The following is a 12,412-nucleotide window of genomic DNA, read 5'->3' as shown; positions in this document are numbered from 1 at the left end:
TATATATTATTTTTCTATAGAATTATCTTGATTGCATTGGCTTATATCCTTTTCCGCTATCTTCGATGACTTGGAAATATGCAAATGCAATCAGATCAGCTATGATAATAGTCACCTAGCGCCCTCCAGTGGCCGTCAATAGTCGCTACATAGAAATGGGCCTCCGTAGCCTCTGAGTTGGATTGACTTTAAAGCGGTAAAAATATCAGAATCCTATATACTATCAGAGGACCTGGTTTGAACACGATGCCGAATCAAAATGTATTATTGATTTTTTTTACTCACCGATTGGGCTGGTCAAAATGGACAGGGCCTCTGCTTTTAAGCTTGCCGTGAGACTGCGTCTGGGGCTGTGGGGAACTCTGGGTCATGGGAGGGTCCGCACTGTCCTCAGCCGTTGACCCAGCCCGGATGTCCAGGTACTGGCCGTTATCCAGCGGCCGCTGAGGGTAGCGGTAGCTTTAGTTAGCGACAATTAACCATTTAGAGTATGCAACACAATATTAAATCAAGAAAACATCCGAACAAACATTAGCTTGTATTCTAGTTAAGAATATAATTTTGATAAATCGATTTTTCGTTTAAGCCATTGATGTAAAACAATTAGAAAACAATTGCTGGTGAATGTTGCAGTTCAATTCAAATATTTGGTTTTTGGATCATTACAAAATATGTACTTTAGTGTTTATTGGCTGCTTGTCAGATAAAGCAAGCACATTTACGACATCACTTTGGACTCTGGTAGCATTTTTTATTATTTAAAACATTTTTATAGACTACGGTAAATGATTCTTTGATTATTCAAAAAGCAAATCGTTATAGCAATCGACTATAAAAAAATAATCGGTAGTTGCAGTCCTATTGACAGCAACACGATACTCCCTCAATGACGCTACTTCACATATACCGTGGACGGCAGATCCGATGAGTCGGTGGAGGAAGGGCCAGACGTCGGGCAGCCGCCCAGGTCTAGGGGGGCCAACGGCGGGGACGAAGCGCACCTCTTCAGGGTCTGAATCTCACTGTGGCGGAAGAGAATGGAAGACGACTTCAGAGACATCGTTGCTGTCAAACACAGAGCGCTGTGTGGGTTTAGACACAACGTGAATATCGCGTATTGATACATAGCGGTTATCTCCGGCTCCGCTGAGAGAAGTCAGACTGAATTTCCACCGCTACGTGGGTAATCCAAGTCAAAACACACGAGTGAGCCAGCAGCTAAATAGCTGCGGCATTGGAGACGGTGATTTCTCAGGAGTTCTTCCACTCTAATTGGAGAGTAAGGTTGAGCTTGTGTGGTCATTTAAGGCTAGTTTAGTTTCGGTGTTGTTTCTTATGCGGCCCCGGCCACTGACCAGCACATCAATCAGGGTTTCTGCTCTTGCGCAACCTGTTGCGCTTAAAATAGGTTTATTTGGATGCATTGTCACAACAACGAGCTAAATTGCACCGTGTATAAACACAGCAACCACTGCGCTCGGTTCCTTTGAAGAGTCATTCATCTTGTGGGACTGAGGAACAAAACCGTCGTGAAGTCGGAGCTAGGTTGGCACACTGATCAGGTAGTGGAAATATACTTCTCCCTTAATGCAAAATCACTATCATTATGGTGGAGAAAATTGCATTGAAATTTTACATTCACCCATTCATGCACACACTCACAAACCGAGGGCGGTGTCAACCAATGCGAGGCGACAGCCAGCTCATCGGGAGCAGTTAGGGTGAGGTGTCTTGCTCAGGGACACCTCGACACACGAACTAGCAACCTTTCGCTGACCAGTCAACCCACTCAGCCTCCTGAGCAACATGCTGCCCCTTTTTAAAAATGACCCTAACCCTAGCAAGTAATTAGCGAGCATTAAAAGGCGCCGGGGTCTAATGTGCCTTAAAGTGAGAAAGGTCACACGCTAACACAAAGATATACGCACATACCTGTGCATTTTCCTGATCTGCTCAGCCAGGCTCTCCTTCTCAGTGTTGAGGAGGCCGATCTGGTACTCCAGCTCCTGCACCAGCTCCGTCTGCTGCTGCAGGACACACACACACACACACACACACACACACACACACACACACACACACACACACACACACACACACACACACACACACACACACACACACACACACACACACACACACTTTAGGCTGTGATATTCTCGAGGCTCAGTAGATGAAAAGTAATTAGCCTCTAACATGAATAAATCTATGTTATTTAATGCACACCTATAACCAACTCTTGGGCTTCCCTGTCATGTAGGAGGACTTGAATCCAATGAATTAATCAGTGAATAAAGGAATCTAGCTCAACGATGACTACGGGTAGATTAGGGACATCGGGGATTGAACCCGGATCCATTACGAGTCAAAGATCAAAAATGCATACGGTTTATGAATTGAAGAATATATAAGGACCAATAAAGACGGCTAACTCACCTGCTGCAAGAGGTCGGGCTTCTTTGACTGCTCCTGGGAGGTGTAGTTCCCTGGCAGATCGCCCAGCTCCATGCTCACGGCCACGTCCACCGTCTCCCGGGGCGACGAGGCCACGGAGCCTCCGTTCCTGTAGAGCTGCAGCAGGTCAGGGGGCTTGGGGATGTTGAGACCCACGTCGTCCCACAGCTCAAAGTCCTGCCAGGCCATGGACCACACACACACACACACACACACACACACACACACACACACGCAATCAGCATCACAACAACTTCAGGAAAGTTGTGTTTCTTGTGGTCCTTTTACATCAACAGTGGCAACAACCGCATCCGTTTATGAAGCATAGGAGCATAGGAATGTTATTGATGGTAATAACGTTTGGGTCATTTTTTAGGATTTACTTGTCATTATGGAGAGACAGTGTTGCGTTTGAAACTGACACAGCTCTTTTCATGCGAGGTGTGGCAAAACAACATTTTGATTAGCCTACAATTACTACAAGAATGATGCGTTCTGATGTACGAGGCCTGAAAACCCTTTTTAACAGAGGCATCATCGTAGGACAAACACAGGTGGCTCTAGTTACACAAATGTGTTTCGGAAAAAACGTAATGGCCTCTACTTCATAATAGTGGCTATTAAAAAGTTATCTGTCAGCAGTTTTAACTTTATTTGGTTCTGACAGAGCTTTTCAACTTGAAGTCCTTTAGCATCTTTAAACGAGAAACCAATTCAAGTCAAATGTAAACTTGTCTTTGTTTTTTAAAGAAACATTACCTGGTCATCGTTTTCATCAGAGAAGGTGATGGCAGCGAGTTTGTATTCGTTCCTTAACAAATACTCATTGACAAGGAAGTTTAAGGCTCGTTTCTCCAGCTGTCGGATTGGGTCCTGAGAATGAAGAGGGAGAGACAAATTATTGAGCACATTATTGGTCCACGACCCTCCATGATCAACAGTGACACTTGGGATCTAGTGCTTTGTTTTTATATTGCCATGTACTTTACCTGGAACTCAACACTAGACTTGTGTTTTTTCCTTTCCTGGGAGGTCAGTTCACTTTCTAAAATAGAATAGAAAAGACGAAGACATGATGGCAGTGGTATTTAAATCATTTGAAGGAGGTCAAGCAGCAATGCAGAGACACTTCTCTCAGAAACACAAGAAATAAATGAGGGAAAGAAAACAGGAGGTTGAGATTTGGAAGAAGTTTAAAGTACGCCACACCTGCTGCCTGAGTCAAGTTGGCGCGCAGGGCCTGAATGGTCTCCTTTGCTTTCCGTAGCTCAAACTCCAGCACTGGACAGGAAGTGACAACACACACACACACACACAGGAAGTGCATCCAACCGATGTCAGGAATTAAAAAGGTAAAAAAATGAAAATGAAATAAACAACAACAAAACACAAAAGATGGCGGTACGAGGTTGAACACAATCACACTAAAAAGTTGGAGAGTCACGAAACCAACAAAAAAGGCATGCAATCCATGGCTGTGAAAAACACATGCAGCAGATTAAACCGGCCAAGTCAAAGATGACAAGAGCAATTATTGTGTCAAAACTGCACTGTGAGGCGCATCTCAAAAACAGAACATTGATCTCATTTACACTGCACAAAACTGATTTAGATTCAATGTGTTTTGTGAACAATGTTTCATTAAACATCCGAATATATACACAAACACTCTAAGCATCCGGCCCCTAGAAGATGTCTGACAATGGATTTATTGGTTTTCCAGTCAATTATATGTTCATAATTTGGTTTCAAGTCACTAACTCATGCAATTGATAAGTGTAAGGTTAAACTATGATAAAATGTAAATAATAGAATTGTGTTTAACAAACAATTAGATGTTCCTGAGAAAAGGCAAATTATTTTTAAATGATCAAGATTTTGATAAAACTTTTATTTGCTATAACCAGCGTTTCACGTATAGTATCGCTGCATGTGTAACTGCTAATAATATAAGCAAAAAAGCACATGGGGAGTTAGGTTTAGTTTTTTAAGCAATGGGACACAACAGAAATAAGTTGCATATCTGTGCACTGAAGTTCTGCCATTAAAGTGACATTTGACAGTGATTCATGCTCTAAATTGAAGGCTATATCGCTCATTGTACAAGAATGGCAATTTACATATTTAGTACAAAATGAATAAAATAAAATACATTACAGCAATGTCGTTATCGGCAGAACAAGAGTGCACATGATGCAAAGGGCAACTAAATAGAAAAAATAAAACCAATCAAACTGAATCAAAACAAGATAAAAAAAGTTTGGGAAATAAAGGAAGCAAAACAAAGAAAACACAAAAACCAAATAAAGCGACAGCTAGTCTTGGATGGTGTGACTTGTCCAGGATCATTTCACTGGGAGTTTGATCAACGTCAGAGGAAAGATAGAAAACCCAGAGTCAGACAGCCGGGGCGGCGGACATTTTGACAAGGGAGACCAGGGAGCAGAAGGGAGGGGAGGGGAGGGGAGGGGAGGAGGTGGTGGAGGGGGAGGAGGTGGTGGGGAAGTGGAGGTTGTTTTTGGGAGAAGGTGCCAGATTCAGAGAAGGGATGGCGTGTGTGTAGAATAACTTCAGGAGAAACACCAGAAACATTTCCGCTGGTGAGGAGGAAGGCAGACACAATCTCGACTCCACATCACACTTTTCTCAAGAGCCTTTGCTTTGGCATTGGAGTCGCTACTGCTGTATTAACTTTATAATGAATGATTTAAGGCCCACTCCATTAGATTAACTTCACCTTAGGGGTTTATTGAGATTCATAACAAGCATATTTGATATACTCTATCCTCTATAATGCACTTTCTCTAGTAAAACATTCATCACTGAGGCGTGATGGCTGGGAGGGAAACAGCTGCAGCTCATTAGGTTAATTATGGGTCTGTAGACATGCCAGTGCTCATAATTAATGTCATGAAGTACACCTGTGTTCCAACCACAATTACACCCATATTGCATAGCATGCCGCATGGGCCTTTGGGTTGTACATCAATGTTGCCGCCATATTGGAGAGGCCAAGATAAACCAATAAAAGTCATTGAAACGTTTACGTTGCTCAACCACGTTCAATGAGTGGTTTACATTCAAGGGTTGTTGATCTACATGGAGTAAACAATAAATGACAATAAGTTACACAAAATATATCTTATATATATTCGATTTTTATTAAAATGTCCCTTAGAAAAAAGATGAAATAATGTACCGTAGATAAATTCAGTTTCCAGCTCACCCAGGAGAATTTGTTTTTTCTGATATAGAACATAACTAAATCCAACCTAGCTGTTCCTCGATTGACGCGGATCGCCTTTTAACAGGCCCCAATGTTCCTGTGCACAACGAGGTGTGTGTGTGTGTTCTTGACGACTCTTTGTGGCGGCGTGTGTCTGCGAGGTGGTGATGCGTTCAGCCCGTGCTTATTGGTGTGTCACGACGCCAGCCGAAGATCCCGGGTGGATGCGCCTCGCTAAATTCCCAGCCGGGGGGAGTGGACGACACCCGTACCAAAAATACTCCCTGACTTCAGCGGGGAAGGTGAGTGTGAGTGTGGATATAAGGGGGTGTGGGGGAGGTGTTGATGGGGGGAGGGTTTCAGGTCAGAATTGCGTTAACGGTACAAACTCATCTACTGTGTTGCAGTAATAGCCGAGAGGCTTTTGAGACAAACAAAATGTCCGAAGCTATAAAAGTCTTGCTTGTACCGAGCCATGCGAGCCATTGAGATAACTGGTATGACCTACTAATACGATCTTTATCAATGTTGTGATCTCACTCTTTGGAATCAGAATTTCTTTAGTTGAATTTGATACTGTGGGTTGAAAAGATAAACCCTGGTAACTAGCGCTGCACTTATCAAGATCAAGGCCATGGGGTCATGATGTCGTTGCGACACGACATCCTCAGCACTTTCAACGCTCTTATTGACATCCTTCTTTGAAACACTTATGTTTTGTTTTGGTCTCGCTATAACGCATTCCCCCCCCCTCCCTCCCAGGACGGAAGTGGGCGGGGACAGGTGGGGGGCCGGCGGGTGGGACGCCACTCTGCTGGACTTACCCGTCACCCGTTCGTCCGTCTCGCGATTCCCGTCGTCCGAGTAGCGAGCGAAGTCCAAAGAGTCCAACGTGCTGATGCTGCCCGCCCGATCTGAACAGACAAGACAGGAGGAGAAATGGAAGAACATAAGACACAGTAGATAAGCCTCTGATGGAGCAAACTCATTAACACACTATTCAACTCCAAAGCTTTGAAGGACAACGCAAAGAGAATGTTATCAAAATCCTAAAAGTTCACTGTTTATCTGTTCGATGCGAAACAATACACACAGGCGGGTGCATTAGCTGTCCTGTGCTCCTATTTCCACTGAACTGGACAACCCCGAGTGAGAAGCTAAAAGGTGTTAGCTTTCCTCCCTTGTGTGTCTGCTCCAGTTTTAAGACAAATAGGAGGGATATTCGCTCTCAGATTACGCTATAAATAAAAAGGTCAGGTTGAGGGTAGCACCTCACTGTGCTAGGTTTACAGGTATGCGTGGGGTACATTTTAAAATGGTTATTAGTGCTTAATCTGCAAAAGGAAGTGTCAAAGAAAAAGAGAGTGTGTGTGTGTGTGTGTGTGTGTGTGTGTGTGTGTGTGTGTGTGTGTGTGTGTGTGTGTGTGTGTGTGTGTGTGTGTGTGTGTGTGGGGGGGGGCGGCGGTGTATCCTCTTGTGTGTTGACATCGTTAGCTGCTGATCTCGCTACTCAATGTTAATTTAGTTTATTTCATTACATTACTGGGTGGGGTTGGCTTAAGCGTGCATGCATTTCAATCGGTGTATGAACATTGCCACATCTTTTTGTAAATAAGTACACAGATAAATCGGTCACAATAATGAGCCAACTCTCACCGACCCCTGCAACATAGAACAGTCTCGTCAGATGCGTTTACTCAGGGGACACTGAGCGCAATGAGCACAACATGAAAGCACTATAGTGTGGTTTTGTCGTGTGCTCATAGGCTAAAAATGGGACAGGGAAGCAAGAAACAAAAAAAAGCCACTCGAGGCATGATGGAGGGAGACACAGCAAAAAGAAAGCGGGTATTTTCATGGAGGCAGACCTTTGGGATTTGCGTCCCCCTGGCCGCGATAGTCTAGGGCACCGAGACAGGTCTGACATTTCAGACAGTCATCCCTTTAATACACACCTGCTGGGCACAACAGGGATCACGGATCACAGACACCTCTCTCTCTCTCTCTCTCTCTCTCTCTCTCTCTCTCTCTCTCTCTCTCTCTCTCTCTCTCTCTCTCTCTCTCTCTCTCTCTCTCTCTCTCTCTCTCTCTCTCTCTCTCTCTCTCTCTCTCTCTCTCTCTCTCTCTCTCTCTCTCTCTCTCTCTCTCTCTCTCTCTCTCTCTCTCTCTCTCTCTCTCTCTCTCTCTCTCTCTCTCTCTCTCTCTCTCTCTCTCTCTCTCTCTCTCTCTCCCCCAGGGCATCAATCTGTATTCATACAGCGTGCCGTGTATGTGCTTGTTCGCAACAGTAGTGTAGAGAGTGCTTAAGAACCTTCCATAACAGTGGACTATAACGTTAAGTGGATGGTGATTGGCAGGCAGCTGCCAACCATTTTATTAATATGTGGGCGGGGCCTTTTGGATCGAATAGACGCTCTTATTCGTTTTGGTTTATTGGCATGGCTGGTAGCCAGTGACCATGAGGACCACACCTCCTCGGATGCATTGAAACTTTCCATTGTGCCTTTTAAGGACATGTATCTGGTATGATGCGCACACACATGCACTGCAGCGTGATGCATCAATGTGGTACAACATTCAATTTAGTGTCTGTCAATAGAAAATGTAAAGAGGGCTCAAGACCCAACACACACACACACACACACACACACACACACACACACACACACACACACACACACACACACACACACACACACACACACACACACACACACACACACACACACACCCCATCAGATGACAAACGATGTGCTAACATCAAAAGGGTGTACACAGCACGCTATCAAAGGACAGCGAGCTAATGAAGCAGGCGGCATGAGGCGGGCCCGACCAGAATGGAGCACAGCCAGGGTTCTGAGAATCGCATCAACGGGCTGTTCACAGTAGTGCACAGAGTCTGCAGTCACTCTCTGTGTTCAGGCGATGCAGCGGAGCAGAGGCGACAGCAGCAGAGGAGCAAACCCACACCTATCGGGGCGGTGATGAGAAGGAGTATTGGAGATGCAAGGGTTTGTTTAAGGTGCGCCGAATCGATAGCACCGTTTGTTTCAATAGTGTAACGGATGACTGCTGGACTCCATCTCCGTTCAGCAAAGAGATGCCCGCACAAAAGCAAACGGGCAAACGCGACAATGAAGACTCGCTCTGAAACCAAACAATTCTGGGTAAAGGTTTAAGCAAACATAATGTGGACGGGTTAATCTGGTTCTTAAAATCTGCTTCATCAATCAATGAAATTTAATTCAATAGTCAGGTGTCTCCACTGCTTCTGACATCTGGTGTCCCCCATTGTGTTGTGCCCCCAATCTCGCCACGCCTCAACCCAACCCCCCTATGTTCTGTTGAAGCTTGCATAGCCTAGGCTAGGAGGAAGACCATGGAGGGGAAGATATTACCATTAAGTAAAGGGGGGGTGGCTAGATGTGTAGCCCCTCCTCCTATTATATAGCGACACCCCAACTTGATGCTTTTGAGGGGTTTCTCAAAACAGGAGTATCGGGTATCAGTCGATGTCATTATCATAATAACATTACCACGCTAAAATAGTCCTAACATGTCATATGAAAAGCAGGTGGATTTTCCCCCATAAAACATTTTACTTTTTTAGGTTAGTCCCATAATCATTGACCGTTACAGGTAAAACTTGGGAATCAACCTGGGACAGCTACAGTGGGATGGGTACATTCCTAATGCTCCCTATTCATTGTCACTGTGTGACTAACACACATCACATGTACAAAAAATAAAAGGAGGCAGAGGGAGTGCCATTCATACTAGCAGCGAGCAGCTCAGCCAGCAAATTAGCAGCATGGTGATAGACTTCCAAAGTCATGTGACAGATTCCCTCCCTGGTTGCATACTGTGGAAGACACAGAGTTAGAGTGTAGGACAGACGGTCCTGAATGAATATAACGTATTACCGTGACTGTACCCTAATGTAACAGCAGTAGAAACTGGCTGCATCTTGTCGATTGGGACACGGTTGACTCTGACCTTTAAAAATATCCAGAGTACGATTAAATGTTATTTTAAGTGCAGTGATGAATGCTAAATTTGTATGAGATCCATAGATCCATCTCATATCATACAATGTGCGTATATTTATATATGGATATAAATACTTGCTCAAGCATATTTTCACAGATTTGGTTGAATCACACGCTATTTATATTTGATCAGATTTGTCATCCGTAGTTTTAACGTTAAATGGTTATTCTTTATAAAGCCTTTATACCACACAAAGTAGGCCTTTGCTCATTTTAATTCTCCCCAGAATGTAAAAAAACCTCTTCTTATCGAGAACACAAATTGCAGGGCAACTTGGACAATGACCACTGAATAACCTCCAGAGTCTACTCTCTGTAGAGGTAGTGAATGTTGTTTGAAAATCATTGCAGTGATTGCAATTGTGCCAGCCAATATCTAAGGAGGCATATGGTGGGACCTCCCATTGGCCCGCCTGAAGCTAGTCACTTTTAACCCAGATCCCTGCCCGGCGTGCCCGCCCACTGTTCCTGTCAGTTTCCCATATGATAAAGGCCAAACATTCGGTTGTGCATTTCAATAATGATTTTGGGACCTTGCATGTGGGAATCATTCTAACTATTATCCTCAAGAAAGCTAATAGGCTAACAGGAATGGTTTTGTTTCACGTCAATTTGTGTAGCGTTTGGTTGTCCGGGCCACAAGTCCTGCTTGTGCATTCCAACATTATCTTGAATACACAGGCCAGGCAAACTCTGGCTCTCCCATCAAGCAATGGGAATTGATTGTGTATCAGATAGCAACTGGTTTCATGTTGAGCACAACCCAGTTTGTCTTTTTTGAATGTTCAGGGTAGTCTATGATAAATGCTAGTATATTCAGGGTTAGGCTCTGTCTGGAACTATCACGGGTGTTGTTTCTAACATGAGGCCTTTCAGGAAATAAATAAACAGGTATTTTCGGTTTGTCATTGTTTAAAGGCTGGATTTTTGGAATCTGAAATATCATAAAAAGTAAGATTGTGTTACCTTTTGGAGCAAGGTGTTATAAAACTCCACTTCTGGCAATTCTTTAGCAGCAATAGTTTTGTACTATTACTTACCAAGTTACGATGCGTTATATATGTTGTAGCTCTAATGCCATGTGAATTGGTACGGTAATGAAATAAAACCTAAATAATAACAAGAACAAATCGGCTAATAAATCCCCATAATTATTTAACCCGCATTCATTCTTGGCCACTTTACCTTGTTAAGACAAAAACAATTGCTCAATCTGACTTTGTGGGTGCTTTGTCTTTGTTTTATGACAATGGATTGTTCTTCTCAGTCTGTCCCCCAGTGTAATCTAACAACAATAATGAATTAACTTTGATTCCTTAGTGCATAAAGATGAAATCCACAAGCTGTGTTTCCATTGCTTGAGTTTAGGTCTCAGGTAATACTACCCCTGCTGTGCAAACGCTGGCGTGGTCACCTTGGTTACCATTTGCATAGCGTGTCACTTGTGTGTGTGTGTGTGTGTGTGTGTGTGTGTGTGTGTGTGTGTGTGTGTGTGTGTGTGTGTGTGTGTGTGTGTGTGTGTGTGTGTGTGTGTGTGTGTGTGTGTGTGTGTGTGTGTGTGTGTGTGTGTGTGTGTGTGTGTGTGTGCGCGCAGTAATATCGTAATATAAGGCCAGAGGAGTGGGGTGAAATTCCAGAGAAACGCCCCTCTCATGACCACGATCCAGTCCTCCGTCCACTGCTAAACACACACACACATACATATAACAATTGCACCTGCAACAATGACACCTCAATGAATCGCCTTATGGCTTATGCATCTAAATACAATTAAAAAAAAGCACACATCGGAAATGACAATACCTTTTGTGTCAACTTGACTTGGTTATAGCCTACATATACAGCGGTGAGGTTGTGGTAGGTAGGTATGTAAAACACTAGGCACAGAAATCTCCTCATGCGGCCCTATATCTAGAACCCAAGTGCACTCAGTTTGAAACGCCAAACCATGTTTGAGGGTGAACAGTAGCAAGCCGATGAGCCTGACGTCGATGTGGCCACCGTGCCATCATCATGTATCACTTACTCAGGGGTCCACCGGGTCCCAATCCCTGGTCTTTGGAGGCGGGTGGAGTGCCGCTCTGTCGCTCGAAGTTGCCAGGGTTGGAAAAATAATCCCTGAGCCTCGGGAGCTCTCTTCCGGCTTCTAACATTTCAGTGTGGAGCTCCAGGGCTGTCAGGATGTATTGGTCCCGTAAAAGCTGTGCGGCTATGGCATCAATGGACACCCGTGTGTCCCCGGTGCCGCCTGTCATCGCGGCGGTGGCTGCGGCCGATACGGAGAGCCCCTCGGCGCTTGGGCTGGTTCTGTTGCTAGACAGCAGCAGGGTCGGCGGCTCGGTGTCTACAGGTGCAGCAAATGGGTTGCCTGGAGGCCCCGAGCTTGCACCTCCGTTCGGGCTCCTCTGTGTGTCCGTGGTTACATTGGGTCGCCGTTCAGCCTCTTCCTCTGAGTCGCTGAGGTTAAACGGGTTGACGCTACCCGCCGCCATTATTGCACTGAGATGTATGTTTTTTTTTGCAGCCCCCCCCAGTATAGCTAATAATCAGACTTCTTCCTGACTGTACGGACTAGCTAGCAGGATGGCTAGCGTTGACAGGGGAGAGACGGAATGTGAGTGGTCGAGATGGAGAACCTCATCCCAAAGCCCGCCTCTTGAGAACAATGCCAGGGTTTGATAGG

At 44.7% G+C, this 12,412-nt stretch overlaps 1 protein-coding gene across 1 annotated transcript in view; it reads right to left on the bottom strand.

The window, feature by feature from the left end:
- relch (RAB11 binding and LisH domain, coiled-coil and HEAT repeat containing) overlaps positions 1 to 12,354 on the bottom strand; it is a 38,000-nt gene extending 25,646 nt beyond the window's left edge. Inside the window, 9 exon segments of the mRNA XM_060045564.1 lie at positions 286 to 443; positions 908 to 1,022; positions 1,933 to 2,027; positions 2,437 to 2,631; positions 3,214 to 3,327; positions 3,444 to 3,499; positions 3,664 to 3,735; positions 6,505 to 6,594; positions 11,756 to 12,354. Of these exon segments, the coding sequence (XP_059901547.1) occupies positions 286 to 443; positions 908 to 1,022; positions 1,933 to 2,027; positions 2,437 to 2,631; positions 3,214 to 3,327; positions 3,444 to 3,499; positions 3,664 to 3,735; positions 6,505 to 6,594; positions 11,756 to 12,221 (1,361 nt within the window). The 5' untranslated portion in view covers positions 12,222 to 12,354.
- Positions 12,355 to 12,412: the final 58 nt, after the last annotated feature.

The sequence above is a fragment of the Gadus macrocephalus genome, chromosome 23 (genome assembly GCF_031168955.1).
Source record: "Gadus macrocephalus chromosome 23, ASM3116895v1".
Taxonomy (NCBI): domain Eukaryota; kingdom Metazoa; phylum Chordata; class Actinopteri; order Gadiformes; family Gadidae; genus Gadus; species Gadus macrocephalus.
Note: the sequence above shows the minus strand (reverse complement) of the source record. Positions and strands in the feature narration are given on the sequence as shown.